This window comes from Daucus carota, chromosome 4 (assembly GCF_001625215.2).
Source record: "Daucus carota subsp. sativus chromosome 4, DH1 v3.0, whole genome shotgun sequence".
Taxonomy (NCBI): domain Eukaryota; kingdom Viridiplantae; phylum Streptophyta; class Magnoliopsida; order Apiales; family Apiaceae; genus Daucus; species Daucus carota.
Window position 1 is genome coordinate 29499768 of NC_030384.2, and position 19777 is coordinate 29519544.

The 19777-nt window shown below is 34.1% G+C and overlaps 2 protein-coding genes across 2 annotated transcripts; one reads left to right on the forward strand and one right to left on the reverse strand.

Moving 5' to 3' along the window:
• The first annotated feature begins 45 nt into the window (after positions 1 to 45).
• On the forward strand, positions 46 to 14033 carry LOC108217173 (uncharacterized). The gene is made up of 14 exons (XM_064092159.1): positions 46 to 2040; positions 2180 to 2305; positions 2463 to 2614; positions 3298 to 3508; positions 3640 to 3877; positions 3976 to 4126; positions 4207 to 4510; positions 10426 to 11727; positions 11843 to 11995; positions 12189 to 12346; positions 12579 to 12789; positions 12887 to 13124; positions 13210 to 13360; positions 13438 to 14033. Exons 1-14 carry the CDS (start codon positions 759 to 761, stop codon positions 13744 to 13746), a joined length of 4986 nt encoding a protein of 1661 aa, XP_063948229.1. The 5' UTR covers positions 46 to 758; the 3' UTR covers positions 13747 to 14033.
• A 1382-nt stretch (positions 14034 to 15415) lies between these two features.
• On the reverse strand, positions 15416 to 18404 carry LOC108216347 (CASP-like protein 5A2). Its single transcript, XM_017389091.2, has 3 exons — positions 17961 to 18404; positions 16133 to 16265; positions 15416 to 15743 (listed from the first exon to the last, which is right to left on the reverse strand). The coding sequence occupies exons 1-3, from the start codon at positions 18191 to 18193 to the stop codon at positions 15552 to 15554; spliced, it is 558 nt and encodes a 185-aa protein (XP_017244580.1). The 5' UTR covers positions 18194 to 18404; the 3' UTR covers positions 15416 to 15551.
• Positions 18405 to 19777: the final 1373 nt, after the last annotated feature.

Genomic DNA, 19777 nt, shown 5'->3' on the forward strand with positions numbered 1-19777 from the left:
GAGCGCAGAGCCATGTATTCTTCTCCTGGCTATTCGAAAAAGTACGAAAATTTAATAATTTTATATAAGATTAAAAAAACGTGTATTTCGGTTCAGTCAACAGTTATTTGAAATTAAGCATCATGTGTGACACGTAAAAGAGACGAGAAAGAAAATGCCAGACGCAATAGTTGAAAGTCTTTCCAATTAGGTTGTCATAGCTCACAACAGCTTGACAACCATTTAGCCCTTTTCCAAGAAACACTCAAATTTTGGAAATCAAACCCATGACTCTTTATTTGCTGACAACTTCTGAAATGACTAAAATTTCCACAAACAAATTGCCTTCAGCCCTGCACTACTTTCATAAAAACGGTCCACGTAACTTATTTCTAGTAAGAAGAGAAGTCAGATTTTTAGACTTTCTTTTGAGTACACATTACTGGGCACTTGTCTCCGGAAGTCGATTGCCAAGGACGTTTTAACCGGCATCCAATTTATGGACCGTTGGATGAATATCCAGCTGCCTGGATTATAACATTTTTTAATATGTATAGTGCTTTTTAAAAGCTGGACGGGGTCATTTTACATGTCCAATGGTTAAAAACACTCAACATATTAAAATTTTGTTATAATTCTGACCGCTGAATATTTATCCTGGCAATCGACTGCTAGGAGGACCAGTGACCTACATTACTTTACAGCTTAGTATATACTCCATTACTAAAGGAGTAAATAGATAACCTTAAATTCCATTACCAAAGAAGTGTTACAATGCAATGAAGTTAACAGCCATCATCTTGTTTTGCTCCACTTTTCTCTCTACCTTAGTTAACTCCCTGGCAGTTAATGCTATAACACCAAACCAGCCTCTTAAAGATGGTGAAACCATCGTATCAGCTGGAGGAGAATTCCAGCTTGGATTTTTCAGTCCAGGCAGTTCAACGAATCGATATCTGGGCATCTGGTTCAAGAAAATATCAAATGAAACGGTTGTGTGGGTGGCTAACAGAGAGACTCCACTTAAAAACACCTCAGGCTTGGTGAGGGTGAGTGGAAATGGAATTACACTGCAAACAGTTAATGGTAGTGATGGGGTGATTTGGTCAGCAAATACGTCTAAAGCCTTGAAGAATCCTTGTGTGCAACTATTAGATACAGGGAATTTGGTTCTGAAGGATGAAGATAGTGATATCAAGAACGAAGAAGATTTTAGTTGGCAGAGCTTTGATTACCCTGGAGACACTCAGCTACCTGGCATGAAGTCTGGAATAGACCTGGTAACCGGTATAAACAGGTCCTTTACATCCTGGAAAAGTGTTGATGATCCGTCCCTAGGAAGTTTTGCCTACGAACTTGATTATAATGGTTTGCCACAACTTCTTTTGTGGAAAGATTCAGTTATTTGGTCGAGGATTGGGCCATGGATTGGTTACAAATTCGGGGGCATCCCAAATTATATCCCGAGTGAATTTTATAGATACACGTTTGTTTTTAATGAGAGGGAGATCTATAGTAAGTTTGATGCTATCAGTAAATCTTCTCCTATCCTGAGAACGGTGCTATCACCGAGTGGAGTGACAGACGTTTTCCAGTGGGATGATCAAGATCAAATTTGGAAGACTTACATCAGTTATCATGTCACTGACTGTGAACGTTATGGACAGTGTGGTGCTTATGGAATATGTTACATAAACAAATCACCAAGATGTGAATGCTTGCAAGGATTTGTTCCAAAATTCCCAGAGAAGTGGAATTCAGTAGATTGGTCTGATGGATGTGTCCGCAGAAATAAATTAGTTTGTGGGACTGAGGAGGGGTTTTTAAGATATTCGGGTGTGAAGTTGCCAGACACACATCACACATGGTATAACTTGACAATTGATCTTCGAGAATGTGAGAGGTTGTGCTTGGAAAATTGTTCTTGTACAGCTTACGCAAATGCAGATTTCAGGAACGGTGGACATGGATGTATCTTATGGTTCAAACCCCTCATGGATATTAGTGACTATAAAGAAGATGGAGCAGAAATATATGTAAGAATGCCATCTTCTGAATTAGGTAAGAATATTTTTTATAGTAGTTCATTTTCTCTAATTTATTTAAGTTGTGAATAACTGAAATGCTACCTCAGACTTTTTCTTATGGAACCTCTCTTTTACTATTGACTTTTTATTTTTTATTTTTTTTGCTAATGAAGTGAAAATACGGAGATCCAGAGTAAAGAAGAAAATAGTGATCATTATAGTTACTGGAGTAACAACATTAGTACTACTTGGGGCAATATTCTGTCTAGTATTAAAGAAGAGAAAGCGGCAGACAGAAGGTAATTCATCTACTGCTATACGCCTATACGAATAAGGGCAAGATTTTAAACAATAAGCGAAAACTGAATATCAGAAGTGAATAACACTTACCTTTGAAAATTATAATTTCGTGCTTAGTGTTATCATTGTGCATTTTTTGAACTTCACGCATTGCAGAAAACTCAAGACCAAGTTCTGAAGGTGCTTCCAAAATTGGGAGCGAAGATATCGAGTTGCCACTATTTGAATTTGAAGGAGTTGCGAAGGCCACAAGTGACTTCTCCCACCACAACAAACTTGGACATGGTGGCTATGGACCTGTGTACAAGGTGATATACAAGCTGTACATTAAACATTAATTATTTGTGCAAAGAGCCGACATTGTATCACTAATGGTTTATACTCAACCAGTTTGTCAGTGCTGACATAAACTCGAAAAGCAGAAAACTGTTACATATATTCCTAAAACCTAATAATTGATAACTAGTAGACGAGTCTGCACGATACCTGAGTAGGGAGAGCACTGCAGTATAGTAAAACTCAGTGTTCATGGTACATAATGTGATTAACTTAGAACCTGGTTGACATCGCTTTCCCATGTCTAAAAATCAGTTTCCCCTTCTTTTTTCTTTTTCTCCTTTTTCTGTTAGATAGCACATGTTAGCATACTAGGATCCCAACATCTTTTGATATATAGAAGCATAAAAGCTGCTGTCAGGAAAATTAAACAATGTAGCTTCCAGAACTTATAAGAATGGCTGATACTATAAACTCTTTTTGATAAAATAACAGTAATCTTTATTTTCAAAAAAAAACAAAAAACAATATTGCCATTTTTTGACCTACTTGGGTAATTCACATGATTGGGAAAAAAATAATCTCAGGGCAACCTGCAATGCACGACCAATTGAAGTACAAGTAGCATTCACCTGTAAGGTGTTTCAAAAATATTGAAGAACATGCATTCATACTGGGCTCCAAAATATGGAATCATAAAAATGATTATTGTCAGGGCATGTTAGATGATGGACGAGAAATAGCAGTGAAAAGACTTTCAAGCAATTCAGGTCAAGGACTAGATGAGTTCAAAAATGAGGTTTCATTTATCGCCAAACTTCAACATAGAAATCTTGTGACACTTCTTGGTTGCTGCATAGAGAAAGGAGAAAGGATTTTGATCTACGAATATATGGCTAACAAAAGCCTAGATTCATTCATTTCTGGTATGACCCTTTTTGTGAATATGATGCAATAATCATAATTCTGACATATGTCAATTTTACTATCCTGGGGTTTATCATGTATGTCTTTGGGCACGAACAACTATTAGACTAATTTAATGAAAAATGAACAGATGAAAAAATAAAAAACGCAATGGACTGGCAGAAACGATACAACATAATAAATGGTATCGCTAGGGGACTTCTGTATCTTCATGAAGATTCAAAGCTAAGAATCATACATAGAGATCTCAAGGCAAGTAACATTCTACTTGATCATGAGATGAATCCAAAGATTTCAGATTTTGGCATGGCAAGAAGTTTTGGAGCAAATGAAACTGAAGCAAAAACAGCAAGAGTTGTTGGGACTTAGTAAGAATTTCTATGACTCTGCCGTTCACTGTTTTATTTTTCTTACAAGTTACATTGCATTAATATTTGACATTCTGTACCTTTTATTTCTCCCACAGTGGTTACATGTCCCCCGAGTACGCTATTGACGGGCAATTCTCTGTTAAGTCTGATGTATATAGCTTTGGCGTTTTACTGATAGAGATAATTACTGGAAAGAAAAACAGATACTTCTGTCATCCTGATCACAGCTTAAACCTTCTAGGTCATGTAAGTATGAATGCATTATAAAACACACTTATTATACTATAGGCTTATTTGCTACTGACAATTCGTATGATAAATTTAAGGCATGGAAATGTTACAACGAAGACAAACTTTTGCTATTACTCGATGATATGATCTTGGAGTCATGTAACCAGAGTGAAGCTTTACGACTTATCCAAATCGGATTATTGTGCGTTCAAAACGATCCAAAGGACAGGCCAGCTATGTCACAAGTGGTTTTCATGCTGAGCAGTAATATGAAACTACCTCAACCTAAGCAACCTGGGTTTTTCATGGAGAGATTTTTGTTTGAATCAGATCACAGTTTGACCAATCCAACTGCATCACCGTCTGAATTAACAATTACTGCTCTCCTACCTCGAGAATAGATACAAATTATCTTGGTCCGTAAACTCTACGACCCTTGAACAATTTACTTGTGCACCTTATTTAGTTACCCTAGTCTGTTTGTACATTACTAAATTTTACAAATGTGGATTATCAACTGTATATTCATTAATTTCAGAGTTTAGCAAGTCATCTTATTCGTTGGATAGTTCATTTAGCTTGTAGATACTACAAGCCTCTTTGTGTTGATTATAAGTTTTAAGTGATCTTATAAATTCGGATTATGAGCAGGCTGAGGCGTGATGTTAGCCTTTCTACCTGATATATCGAGATTTTTGGAGAACTGGTCATTTAACGGGTAATGCTGGAAAGTGGAAACATAAACAACATGGCAATCATATTCAATTAACACGAAAAATTCAACAATAGGTGGTCAAGAATCAAACAACGAAACAATCATAAAGACAAGTATAGAACAAACAATTAGTGACAATAACATCGAAGAGATGGAAAGCAAGGCTTAGAGGGGTGTATTGGATTGAGATTTTAAAACATTTTTTTGCATTCATGAAATCCGAGGGTATTCGATTGAGATTGTTTGAAATCCATTAAAATTTTGAGGTATTCAATTGGGATTTTAAATTATGCTACAAAATCTGATGGTATTCAATTGAGATTTTAAATTATGCTTTAAAATCCGAGGGTATTCGATTGAGATTGTTTGAAATCCATTAAAATCTGATGGTATTCAAATGCTGATGGATTTTTTTTCATTTCATAAAATGATGGATTTTGTGGCATTCTTCAGTGTATTTTAAGTTTTTTGAAATCCCACCAAATTCAATGGGATTTTGAAGCATTGTACCTAAATCCTATCAACTCTGCGACATTTCGTCAAGAATCCGCACAAAATCAAAATCTCATACAATCCATTAAAATCTATAGACTAAAAACAATGCATTAAAATCCCAATCGAATACACCCCCGTTAGCTATAACGCTGCTTCACTCAAATATAAAGCGAGTCGACCCGACACGACTCTTCTCCCGTGTTGCGTCGGTAAGCCGGGACAAATCTTACCATTAAAGAGGCAAACCGATGTTTAATAATTGAATAAAGGTAATTGTCAAAAAAATTATATATTTATATCTAAATGTCATTTTTTTAAAAAATTGATGTTCGAAAATACTTTCCCAATTTTCATTTTTAGAACAATTAATAATATTTATTTATTTATGTTTAACATCTATATTATCAACGGAGAATTATCGATTAATTATCGGTGATTATTAACGATATGTGGTGTTGAATAAGTGGTGATGTATGGATAGATAATGGTGCAACCTTCTATATAATAAATATTATATTTATTATTGATCTATTGAATATTATCGAACCGATATCCGAATTTCGATATCTGAATTTGAATTTGGATTTATATTTTAAAATGATTAATACTATTACTGAATATTCATTTTTAGAATGTAATATTATTGAATTGATCATGAATTAGTTTGCAATTTTGACACATAAAATCTAAATTCAAAACCGGCTTCAACCCAATCTAAACTTATCAAACCGTATATATTAATATTTTAAATACAAAAGGCATAACATACATCTATTTATTTCATGATTTCATGATTATTTGTTATTTAAATCATTTCATTCTTTACTCTGAATAAATCATTAGTTTTGTTAAAATAAATCATTTAATTCTTAGTTATATAATTATAATTTAATGTCTAAACAATATTTAATATTGTAACTCATAAAAGTTAATCATTTATGATTTTATATTTATATATATGTATATAAATCATATTATTTGCTCTAATAATAAAAAAAATTATTATTTGCTCAGTGCAAGTATCATGGACTTCATTATATTATTTAAAAAATTAAATATACAAAAAAGTTTGATCCGATCTCAAGGGATTTCAGTTTGGATTATTTGGATATAAATTTAGTTGAAACGGACTTGTGACGTTGTCATCCAATATAAACTCAAGATTTTCGTGTAACTTGGATACATTATCAGTACTCTAAGATGTTGGGTTGGAAAAGAAGCTAGGCCTGATCAAAAGGGTTGTCGCATAAATCCGATAATTATTTGGTAAATTTTTAGAAATTTGCATATGTGATATCATATGCTTTGTGCAAGTTAGAGTGTTGAATGCAATGATGTTCACTGCCATCATTTTGTTTTTAGCTGCTGGAGATTTCCAACTTTGATTTTTGGTTCCCAAATACGTCTAAATTTAGTTATGGGATAATTTGGTTCCCAAATACGTCTAAATTGTTGAAGAATAGATGTCTGCAGCTATTTGATACAGGGAATTTGGTTTTAAGGGATAAATCTAGTATGTGGACTGAGGGGGGTTTTGTGAAATAATCAAGTTGCCTGACACACATCGATCTTGGTATAAGATGACAATTAATCTTCAAGAATGTGAGAGACTGTGTTTGGAAAACTGTTCTTGTACAGCTTATGCAAATGTAGATGTCAGAGCAGAGCAAAGAGGCATATAAAGATCTTTTTAATTGCTGGAGTACTAACATTAATTATATTGAGTAGCTACATCAATAATCAGTAAATCAACACAAACTTAAATTCATATACTGGAGATGCATGGCACTACTGAGAATTGCATAAACTAGCCAAATACGTATCCGACACGGGTCATCCTGCCGATATAAAATGATCTAATTTAAGATAACAAAAACATGACTCACCTTCTGGGGATGATAATAATAAAGTTCATTGCAACATCACGGTGAATAATTCTGTGCTGAATGCATGTACCAGTGTGAAGGTAATCCAGTCCTCGAGCTGCTCCTATGCATATCTTGAGGAGTTGAACCCATGAAAGAAGTACTAATATTTGTCGAACAGAGCAAGAAATCAGGGTTAGGGCCTTGTTATGAAAAAAGAAGACGACAAAATTACACTTTTATTTGGACAAGTAACTGGAAATCTCCATTTCAATATTTTTGTCATATTTATTAAGTAATATGACTTGTCTTTGAACTCCTTGATCATAGTGATTACTAATTAACAAAATAAAACTTTTTATTGAGAAGCCTATTTCAAAGAGGTAAAATAACCGCTGGTTTAATATATATAAAAAATGACATTGTTGAAGCTTGTTAAGCATCTTGATCTCTGAGTCGATTTCCTTAATCTAGCAACTTTTCAGTTTTCTACCTACAAAGTGTATGATCCCTTTGTACCCCGAGTCGCCTTTTTCAATCACCAGTTCCTCGGGAAATTTGTTTGTTGTTGACTTGATGATTGTAAGTGGAAAAGGACGACATAAATTTTGGTAATCGATTATCTCCTCTGTTTCTTGGATTGTGGTTTCCTCTGCTTCTTTGAGTTGCTTTGCTGTGCTGCTTCTTTGAGTTTCTGGAGCTTATAAGCCAAAATATTCAATGAAGTGAAAAGAATCACAATCCCATTCGAATTGTGTGTCATCTGACCACAAGTTTTAATAAAGAATTTACTGTAAAACAAATGCAACTCGTGCCTCTAACACTTAGGATAGATTTAAACACAATTCAGAAGAGTTAGTTTATGTACAATATGAATCTAGTTAAAGGAATAATTTGCAGCAGAAAAACCAACACATATTACATGTCAATTCACACTCTGAAACTTCGCTGGATTATAAAAAATATTATTACAGACCAGGGATGTACAAAAACACATTATTTGGGTAAAAAAAGAAGTAAAATAAGAAACAAGAATCTGAATATCTAAATATATACAAATATGTTTCTTTGACAAATATGACTTATAACTTTACAAATGAGTATCTGTTCTAATAAATTTTCAGGATGAACGAAGGTCAAACCCGGAACCTGAGACAACAGAGAATAAGCTCTTAACCACTTGAGCTATCCAAACGTGCTCAATATATACAAATATGTTAGTAGAATGATTTTGTACATACACATATAACGTTTATTTAGGATCCATACGAACAAATGATATTACAAGGCAAGATCCAATTTAACACGGCGTACAAAAAGATTCACACTCAGACTGTGGATATGGCTGTCTTGTGGTGGGTTTAACCATCTTACCCGCCATGCAGGCACTGTAACAATTTTGTCTACAAGCATTTACTTCAGGGTCAGGATCATAAGGGGGTGGTTTTGCACTAACAGATCCCATCAAAACCAGCCCCAATACCAAAATTCCAACCAAAATCTTACTATAACCCATGTAGATGGCCTAACTATTTTTTTTATACTTGAGGGATTGATGAATTTATTTTCTAACCTTAACACGTTTATGTATTTTTTTAATTATCATCAAGTATCTTTATTTGAATTTGGATTCAAATTTGTGGTTGGTTGCTGACCCTTGAATTGCATGGTTTAGCTTCAACTATGGAAATGAATGGAAATGCATTGTGTGGGCATGCTTATATTTCTCATTATTTCCTCTCATCAGCAGTCTGGTACTGGTATTAGCATTGAGCACGATTTATTTGAGCCGGTTGAACGGTCTGGTCAATATACTCGGTACTGACTTGCAAGTTGGATGTCAGTTGAGGGATGAAAATCGTGTAACGTTGTTAGACACCCTAACGCTGCACAATTTAGTGTTTTAATGTGGTATCCGGGGCCATATTTTCAAGATGTGATACTTTAGGTATTTCAACTCCAAATTGTGATGTTTAGCCCTTTTCTCACGCTTTAGCAGGGTATCATACAAAAATTTAGTAATTGATTAACAAGCTAAAATTCTTGTGTTCTTTGAAAAGTCTGGACAAAATGTTGAGCCTTGTTTTTCCACGAATCCTTACCACCAATCCAGTAGCTTGATCATCTAACTACTAATCTAATTGCTAGTCAAGACAACTGGCTAATAAGTTTGGCAAATTTGGAATTTACTGTGTGGCTGTGACAAGATTCTGCAGAAAGGGAAACATTGCTAAAGAGACAGATTTGTAGTTAAGTACATAATTCCAGTCAGAGTTCAAAGATGAAGTTTCAATTATTGCGAAACTTGAGCATAGAAACCTTGTGACAGAGAAAGGATTTTGATCTACGAATATATGGCTAACAATAATAAATTTGAATGTGACATATATATGCATACGTCTTCATGCATACGCAACGAAACAGTGGACCAATTTGTAGAGAAATGTAGAGATGAAAAAAGAAGAGGCACAATGGACTTGCCAGAACAATACGACATAATAAATGGAATTGCTAGGGGACTTATGATCCGAAGGAGAGGCCAGATATGTGACAAGTGGTTTCAATTTTAAGCAGTAACATGAAACTGCCTCAACCTAAGCAAACTGGGTTTTTCATGGAGAGGGATCTTTGCTTGAAGCAGATCACATTTTTAGCAACTTGCGTGTGTTAAAATATTATATGATCCTGGTAAGCCCTCCTCTCAACACCTTGAGGTTTTAGGAGAGTTGGTCAATTAACATGGTATAAGAGCTCAGTCTCGCGGGAGACTGTGTAGTTATACATTTGAAAGTTTTCGAGTTTGATAGTTTCCTTAGTTGTATGTCAATTGGGTGATGAAAATGACAGTTAACTACAAACTCCATAGAGAATGAAAACCACTGATCAGATATAGCATTTATTTTTATTTTTTTGAAATTCAGATCGAAAGAATACAATAAAAACATTTTACGTATTTGATTTTTATCTATTTCACTTTTGTTACTGAGTATTACTTTGCGGTTCTTCACTCAGATAAGAAGCTAATAATTGTTGATTTATTTGAAAAGTCTCTGACAAAATAATGCTGAGCCTTTTTTCCAAGACAACTATTCTTATTGCTAGTCAAGACAAGTGGCTAATAAGTTTGCCAAATTTGGATTTTACTGTGATCTGTGAACTGTGTGTCTGGTATAAGATTCTGCGCAAAGGGAAGCATTGCCAAAAAGTTCTATCAGTAAACTTTTAGTACATTCTGCAAGTTAAAGGAGTGTACAAAACAATGCAGTTAACTGACATAATTTTGTTGTGGTCTTTCTCATGGTTCACCGTAGTTAATTCCATGGCAGTTGACACCATCAGTTCAAATCAGACCATTAAAGATGGTGAAACCATTGTATCAGCAGGTGGAGAATTCGAGCTTGGATTTTTCAGCCCAGGCAGTTCAACAAATCGATATCTGGGGATATGGTACAAGAAGATATCACATGGAACGGTTGTGTGGGTGGCTAATAGAGAAACTCCACTTAATAACTCCTTCGGTATGGTGAGGGTGAGTGGAAATGGAATTACACTGCAAACAGTTAATGGTAGCGATGGGCTGATTTGGTCTGCAAATACATCTAAATCTTTAAAGAACCCTTCTCTACAGCTACTAGATACAGGGAATTTGGTTTTATGGGATGAAGATCATAATATCAATGACTCAGAAGATTTCATCTGGCAGAGCTTTGATCATCCTGGAGACACTCAGCTACCTGGCATGAAGTTTGGAATAGACCTGGTAACTGGTATAAACAGGTACTATACATCTTGGAAAAGTGCTAATGATCCATCCCTGGGTAATTTCACCTACAAACTTGATTCTAATGGTTTTCCACAATTTATTTTGCGGAAAGATTCAGTTATTTGGTCGAGGTTTGGACCATGGATTGGTCCCGCATACAGTGGCATTCCTAATTATTACCAGAGCGGATATTATAAATACACGTTTGTTTCCGATGGAAGGGAAATATATAGTCAGTTTGATCTCATCAATAAAACGCCTGCTATTATGAGGGTCGTACTGACTCCAACTGGAGAAGCAAAAATTCTTATGTGGAATAATCAACAACAAATTTGGGAGGTAAACCTTGCTCAACAGTTCACAGACTGTGATAATTATGGTTCGTGTGGTGCTTATGGAATATGTAATATAAACAAAACACCAAGATGTGAATGCTTACGAGGATTTGTTCCAAAATTCCCAAAACAGTGGGAAGCAGCAGACTGGTCTAATGGATGCGTCCACAGAACTAATCTGGTATGTGGGACTGAAGAGGATTTTGTGAAATATTCAAGTGTAAAGTTGCCAGACACACGTCACTCGTGGTATAACATGACAATCAATCTTCAAGAATGTGAGGAACTGTGCTTGAAAAATTGTTCTTGTACAGCTTATGCAAATGCAGATGTCAGAAGCGGGGGGCATGGATGTGTCTTATGGTTTACAGGCCTTATTGATATCAGAGACAACATAGAAGGTGGACAAGATATTTATGTAAGGATACCATCATCAGAATTAGGTAAAGACAATTTTCCGCTCATGTATTATATCTTCATTTTTTATGAACTGCAGACTGTGAATAACTGGAATTATTGTGAATATTTCTTTGAGTTTTAATCCTGTGGCAAACGCAGGAAAAAGTGGAAGATCCAAAACAAAGAGAAAAATAAAGGTCTTTGTCATTGCTGGTGTATCAACATTAGTACTATTTCTAGTACTAACATTAGGACTATTTTGCATGACATCCCTCTACATAGCATGTAGGAAGAGAAAACGGCAGTTACAAGGTAAACTTTACTTTGCTATCATAACTGTTATCCGATAGTAAAAAGTATTTAGATACAGACCAATAGAAGAGAAGAGAAGAACTGAATTTTAAGAGGGAGAATTGATACTGACCATTATCAAAAATTTGGAAGTTTGGTTGATAGCACTTGAACACTGAATCACTTTGCATTTGTTCTTCTTGACACATTGCAGAAAACTTGAGGTTAAGTTCTGGAATTGTTGCCTGGAACAAAATTGAAGGTGAAGATATGGAGTTGCCGTTATTTGAATTTGAGAGCATTGCAAATGCTACAAGTAACTTCTCAAACGACAACAAACTTGGACATGGTGGCTATGGACCCGTCTACAAGGTACTATGGTGATACACAACCTGTACATAAAATGAAATGTATTCCTGCAAAGAACCAACATTGTCCCACTATATGGTAGCATTAAAACAGAAATTAAAAAAATAAAAGCTTCTCTCTGAAAGATTAAACATTATAGCCTTCTTGGAATGCAACTTTTACAAATAATAAGAAAAGCTGATATGAAATACTTTAAATAGCCGTGAATGGACTCATCAGAACACTTATTTTTCAGGGCATGTTGGATGATGGACAGGAAATAGCTGTGAAAAGACTTTCAAGCAATTCAAGCCAGGGACTAGATGAGTTCAAAAATGAAGTTTCATTTATCTCCAAACTTCAGCATAGAAATCTTGTTGCGCTTCTTGGTTGCTGCATAGACAAAGGAGAAAGGATTTTGATCTACGAATACATGCCTAACAAAAGCCTAGATTTGTTCATTTTTGGTATGGCCCTTTTTGAGAACTTTATATGATGATCTTAGTTGTGACAGATGTCAATGTTACTATCCTGAACTATGAATTAATTTTAAAAAACGAACAGATGAAGAATTAAGAAACACGATGGACTGGCAGAAACGATACAACATTATAAATGGTATCGCTAGGGGACTTCTGTATCTTCATGAAGATTCAAAGCTAAGAATCATACACAGAGATCTCAAGGCAAGTAACATTCTACTTGATCATGAGATGAATCCAAAGATTTCAGACTTTGGCATGGCAAGAAGTTTTAAAGCAAATGAAACTGAAGCAAATACATCACGAGTTGTTGGGACTTAGTAAGAATTTCTATGACTCTGCAATTAAATGTGTTCTTTTCCTTACATCGCATTTGATAAATAACATTCTATACATCTCCCACAGTGGTTACATGTCCCCCGAGTATGCTATTGACGGACAATTCTCTGTTAAATCTGATGTATATAGCTTCGGTGTTTTACTGATAGAGATAGTCAGTGGAATGAAAAACAGATTATTCTTTCATCCTGGTCACAGCTTAAACCTTCTCGGTCATGTAAGTTTGAATGCATTATGACACTTCCTATACTACAGCCTAATTTGCTACTGACAATTTTGTATGACAATTTTAAGGCATGGATATCTTACAATGAAGAGAAACTTCTGCAATTAATCGATGATATGATTGTGGAGTCATGTGACCAGACTGAAGCTCTACGACTTATCCAAATCGGATTATTGTGCGTTCAGCACGATCCAAAGGACAGGCCAGCTATGTCAGAGGTGGTTTTCATGCTAAGCAATAATACGAAACTGGCTCAACCTAAGCAGCCGGGATTTTTCATGGAGAGGTTTTTGTTTGAAGTAGACAGTATAAGCAACCCAAACACTAAGTCTTCATCAAATGAATTAACAATTACTGCTCTCCTAGCTCGAGAATAGTCTAGTTGTGTCTTGGATTGCGATTAGAGACTCATTATCTTGGTCTATAAAACCAACGACCACTGAATCATTGTTGACATGCAGCAACAATCTGTAGCTGCATAGTTCATTTGTACTTTAGTAGATTGTACTTCTACCGTTTAATATAGTTAATTCTGTCTTGTGTTGATAAGCATCGAGATTAAAGTATTGCTTCTCGAAAGTTTGGTGATTTTGTTTGATGTTAGCACTTTGATATAACTTGTTTATAATTATGGGTTGGGAAGCTAGCTCAGTGTGTGTTCTATTTCTGTTTCTAATGTCTGTTAATGTCTAGTGTCCAGTTGTGGTTGGTGATCTAGCTGTCTTAAGTTTGCTCCAGAGCTTTGGTTCAGGGGTTGTTGCAGGGTATCTTGATATATGTACTGTTTTCTTTTGTTAGATTATTATTATCCTGATTTAGCAAAAAAAAAAAAAAGATTGGACATGTAAGATATTCGTAAAATTTAATGAACCCGCGAGAAATTTTGTTTTGATGGTATCGATTATATTAATTAGCTATACTTAAAAAAAAGTATATTATTATTATTTCAAGTTGTTATAAATAGAGTGTTTGATTATAATGGTTAGCTAAAATGTAGACATTTTGTTTCGATAGTATTGATTATATTAATTAGCTATATATATTAAAAATAGTATGTTATATTATTTTAAGTTGTTATAAATAGAATTTATTGTTTTAATATGATAATCGATGATGTGACATTTGTTACGGATCTATATTGGTTTGACAAAAATAGTCCATAGAAACTTGACTATAACTACAGATAAGGAGATGGTACGGTTCGAGTGTGATTATTTTAAGAAATTATTTCTATTTTTTATTTTTAATTTGTCAACTCATTTTCTAATTAAGAATTTTTCATGATTATAATTATAGAACAAAATAGCCTTTCTCAAAAAAACTCTGGTAAACATCAAACAAACAATTTTGTAATGAAAAGGTACAAATTTAGATTAACTTTTTTTTTTTGAACTATTTGCACAAAAATTGCGAGCTGAAGACCCATTTATTTTTATCTATATATTTCTCCTTTGTATTCTGAATTTCGAATCAAACATGCATTGGCAAATAGGACGTCTCATTACCAAATAGACATCCCATTATATGGGATACCCTGGTCCAGGTAGATTTTCCAATTTCCATTTACTTGTCTTGCACATTTGCAAAAGAGAGATTCCCTTAAAAACTGGTAAAACCAAATTATAAATGCACATCTAAATAGCTAAAATTACTCACCATCTTCAAAAATGAACATTTGTGTCAATTTTGACTTAAAGATATATTGTCATTTCTTACAACATCCCTTGGCTTATATAAACCTTCACAAACACTATGTATGTTGCCTTTTAGTTTTCCTCCAAGATATTTTTTTGGTTTCACCTGCCACCTAAACGTGGAGAAATATATCATATTTATGCAAACTCTTTTTTTTGCTTTAAAAAGCGATGTATAGATGTATACACACTCATATGCATTTAATAGTCAGGTACGGTCTGACCAAACTAGTAAACCAACAACAATTTTTTGATGAGGCTAAACCGATCAGCCATTGAACCAGAAGAAATAATTGGCCGGACTGGGTGGTTTAGTACTTTGGTCGGGTTTCTCAAGTTTAAGGCTCAAAACTATAAAATACAAACTGTCAATAAAAAAAGTGGGTACAACAGTATGATGCCACGTCCAATAACTCAATTTACATGAAGAGCACCAAGAAACTATAGTTATGGATCAATATACGACAAAACACATATATGCCTTGTGTTTACCTAGATGCTAAAGACCAAAAGTTTAAGAAAAAGGAAGGCGAAACAACAAACCAACTCATAAAGGCCATCGCAGTAGCTGTCTCAAACCGAGTACAGTGATTCTGAGCACAGCTGTTAAAGTCGTTGCTAATAAGGACAGTTATCCCAGCAGATGCACATGCTGCCGCAAATGTAAGTGTCGATGTGATCTGCAAATGCACGCGCTTAGAGAACAAGATTTAAAATGCTCAGAAATTAAAAAATATATACCACTAAGTAACACTCTTTATCCCAAATACTGGAATATGCCAAGTACGAATCAGAGAGGCATTTGTACAAGTTAAAAAGAAATTAAATTAGCTGGCATATAAATTTCAACAAATAAGATAAGTTTGTTTTTGTTCTTGTATCCAGCCACTCTTCTAAGTATCAGAGTGGACTGTCAATCACTCTTTGGTACCCACAGTTTCAATTATAGAAAGTTTAAGCTACACAAATGATTACTAAACACGAGGATCAGAAACGGCATTGGCATAAATCATGTACGAGACATCATATTAACTTTGCAATCTATATAAAACAAGAATTGCACTCTTACCCCATCCCCCATAGTAAACAGGGCGACAATTATGGAATTCCTCAAGCACCGCTTCACCAACAAAGCATATATATCAACAATGCCAAGTGAGAGACTCCACAGGGTCTGTAAGCTCACAGCAGCAACAAGGTAGCTGGGATAAGAGCATTTAAATTCTTGTTATGCAGTATAAGCCATTTTCATACATGAATTGAAATTTTAAAGCTTTTTGTATTACATCAGCATAAGTATAAAACCAACCCTAGCATTTAACCTGTGTTTACATATAACACGAAAACAGAACTGAAAATTGATTCATAGGTTGAGACCCTCATAAGGATTCAGAGGGATAGCATAGTAATGAACGACTACCACCTTCCCCTCGAAACTAGGCCAAATACTAGTTAGGAGTACTAAAGTTCTAATCCTGATAAGGACTAGGGACCCTCTTAATCAACACCGTTTGCCTTTCAAAAAGCATAGGATACCAACCAAAGGCGTATAACACCATAATTACATTGGATAAGCTACTAATTCTACAAACAATTTTAAACACTTTATATATATTTTATCTGCAAACACTTAAAAAAAAATTGATAGAGACTACATCTGCGAACCTTGTTTAAATACTTAATGGAAGTATATTTAGCACAAATATAATTGATACATTTTGTTCTCCAGTTTTATGGTTAGCTGTTTCTTTTTAATGTGCACTAAATAGGGAAATTACGTCGATACACGAGAAAAGTCGTATTTTCTTTTTATAAAGAAAATAATCATGGAATCTAAAGATATCTTGAGCAAAAAAAAATCAATCAATCTTTTAGAATTTAAATTACCAACTTATTTTATTAGATGGTTGTTCCAATTTTACCTCTCCATCTTTGGGTATCTTTGGGGTAGCGAGAGCCGAACCACCATGGCAAAGGAGTTGCCATGAATATTTTCTTCACTTAGTTTTATGTAATTTCCTTTATACAAAGAGAAGAGATTTTATTTCTAAGCCAAAAATTCTAGATAGAGGTGGTATAGCTAGAATTGAGTTGAGTTGTAAATTCAAAGTCTCAAATCTATAATTATATATGCCTTGAACTGAATCACATCCAAATCTTTCTGATTATCCAAATATGTCATTTGTAGCAAATCCAGGATAATTTCCAAAACAAGCCATTAGGTTAAGCAATAAATGAATATACAAATATTTGAGTTGTTTTCTATTATTGGTATTTTTTACAAATATAAGATAAGTAGCAGAATGTTTAAAATTATCACAAGATAACTTTGCCGTATCAAATACTGACGTAGTGAAAAGGGAATGAACATGCAATACTAACCATGTGCCCATTGCTCAGACAATACTCTACATTCTTATTCCATAACAAAACCGTAGCTAACCTAATTGGCTATAGATGACGCCATATACACTACCCCCGCCTACCACAAGCTCAAACTCTCTCCAATGCTTGGGAGAATTTGCTCACGTAAAATGAAAACGTTAGGGCATGCAAAACAATGTAAAAGTTCCCGATACATCATAACCAGATAGGCAGATACACACGTATTTTCAAAAGAATTATTATTAGGCATTAGCATATTTAGCATAGATATAATCTAAAAATCTAGCTATTTACCAATTCCATCAAGCAATTACTGTCCAAAAATCATCATCTAATTAATTCAAAAACTAGATCATTAATTAGGTCACATAATCCAAAAAAGGCAACAAACACACTATATAAAGCAAAAAACAAATTAACAGAATTTGACTACTTCACCGCAACTAAAACAAATATTAATTCCTGACAAAAAAACAAATATTAATTGAAAATTTGATTTATCGAGACGATACCGAAAGGCGGTGACGGAGGGGAAATCGGAGGTGGAGGCCATAACAGAGAGCGAAATTGCCGCGAAGAGGAACTGAAAAGCACGCAAAACGAGGCTCATACAAGTGCCAGGCATGCCTTGAATGTCTTTCATGCGAAGACGCATCGGAGGATAGATGTTCTCTTCGCCGGGCGCCGCCGTCGACGGCGCCGCCGCCAAGTCCACCGGGTGGATCGAAGGGTGGCTTCTACTCATGCTTGTTTTACCGCGGTAAAAAAAAGAGTTTGTTGAAGTAAATTGGAGTTGGAATGGGAAAGCGGTGGTTGATTTGAGGTGGGTTTTAGGAAAGTGATCGTGGTTGCTGAATGTCAGGATGAGCTGCTGATGAGATGCTGACTGCTGAGTGCTGGAAACGACGTCGGTTTGGTGTGTTTTTGTTCTCAGCGACCATTTTTTATTTGATATAAAGAACCGACCGTAAAGAACGAACTGTAACGAAATTTTAGCAAACATGAATAAAATTCTATCGAATCCAAGCATGTTCAGCAACGATATTGGACAATTTTTATGTTTGAACCGAGTTCGGTAATAACTGAACACAAATTGTCCAAGAAACATATCAAACTTAATTAAAATCGGACAGAACTAATAAATTTAGTGCCTGTTTGGGGTTGTGGTTGTCAACCACAACAGCAGCTTTTTGTCAATAAGCTGGTACAAGGTTGTTTGGTAACGTCCAGAATAGCTTTTTCTAACCACGCTTTTTGTTTAAAAGCTGCTTTTAGAGAAAGCAGGTATATCCCTGCTTTTCACAAAAGCAGCTGTTGCGCCCCGCTATTATAAGTCCTGGCATCAAACCCTAGCACATGCAATTGTTTTTGTTCTTAAAACAAAACAATAAAATAAGCGGTACACATTTATGAAATACTTTTTTTTATTCTAATCTGGATTATTATTGCCCGTTAAGCATTTAAAATTACGTGATACTAAAAATTATTTTATTTTATATTTGAATATAAAAAATAAATGATAAGTTACTGTTGAAAATATTTCACCTTAATTATATAGTTTTGCAAATAGAATATTGTTTTTAATCATAAATTTTAATAGTTATTCCAACATAATTTTATATTTTAAATATGATTCGTATATCATTACTTACTTTATATTTTTTTTAGTTTAATGAAGAGATTGATTTTAATAACTAATAAATGAACCAATGAAATATATATTATTACGAATTATATATATATATATATATATATATATATATATATATATATATATATATATATATATATATATAACATATATTCTTTTAAAAACCTGATACATTATAAGAAAATTATTTTAAAAAAAAACAGTATTAATAAATTGCAGATTTTAATAAAACTTTCAACATACGTATAAAACATTTTTTTTGTAATATTGTATGGTAAACAACAACAAATTACCTTTTCATTAAGATAAAGCAAGCATCATGCATCTTCCTTCTCCATTACTCCTATAGTGTTTTAGTTGGATTTTGACTCGTAATCTTATTGTGTTTTTTTAAAGATAATCCTATAGTGATTTAGTTTGATTTAATTTTTATCTTTTTTTTTCTTTGTGAAAACTTAATCTTTATCTTAATTAATTTTTTATTTTATACAACTATAATTTGTTGTTCAATATTTGTCTATAAAATAATGAATAAAATATTATTTTATTTTTAACTATAACTCCAAACAGCAATTTTACAAAATATTTACCAAACAGTTTGTTTTCCGCTTTTACTCAAACAACACATTTAAAATCAAATTTACCAAACAGACTCAGCTTTTATAAACAGCACTTTTT

Coding starts and splice junctions, on each gene's coding strand:
- LOC108216347 (XM_017389091.2), bottom strand. CDS start 18,193: ATGAGTAGAAGCCACCCTTCGATCCACCCGGTGGACTTGGCGGCGGCG. Junction 16,266..17,960: donor CCCTCCGTCACCGCCTTTCG/GTATCGTCTCGA, acceptor CTCTTATCCCAG/CTACCTTGTTGCTGCTGTGA. Junction 15,744..16,132: donor TGTTTACTATGGGGGATGGG/GTAAGAGTGCAA, acceptor GTGCATTTGCAG/ATCACATCGACACTTACATT.
- LOC108217173 (XM_064092159.1), top strand. CDS start 759: ATGAAGTTAACAGCCATCATCTTGTTTTGCTCCACTTTTCTCTCTACC. Junction 4,127..4,206: donor GCTTAAACCTTCTAGGTCAT/GTAAGTATGAAT, acceptor GATAAATTTAAG/GCATGGAAATGTTACAACGA. Junction 11,728..11,842: donor GATACCATCATCAGAATTAG/GTAAAGACAATT, acceptor TGGCAAACGCAG/GAAAAAGTGGAAGATCCAAA.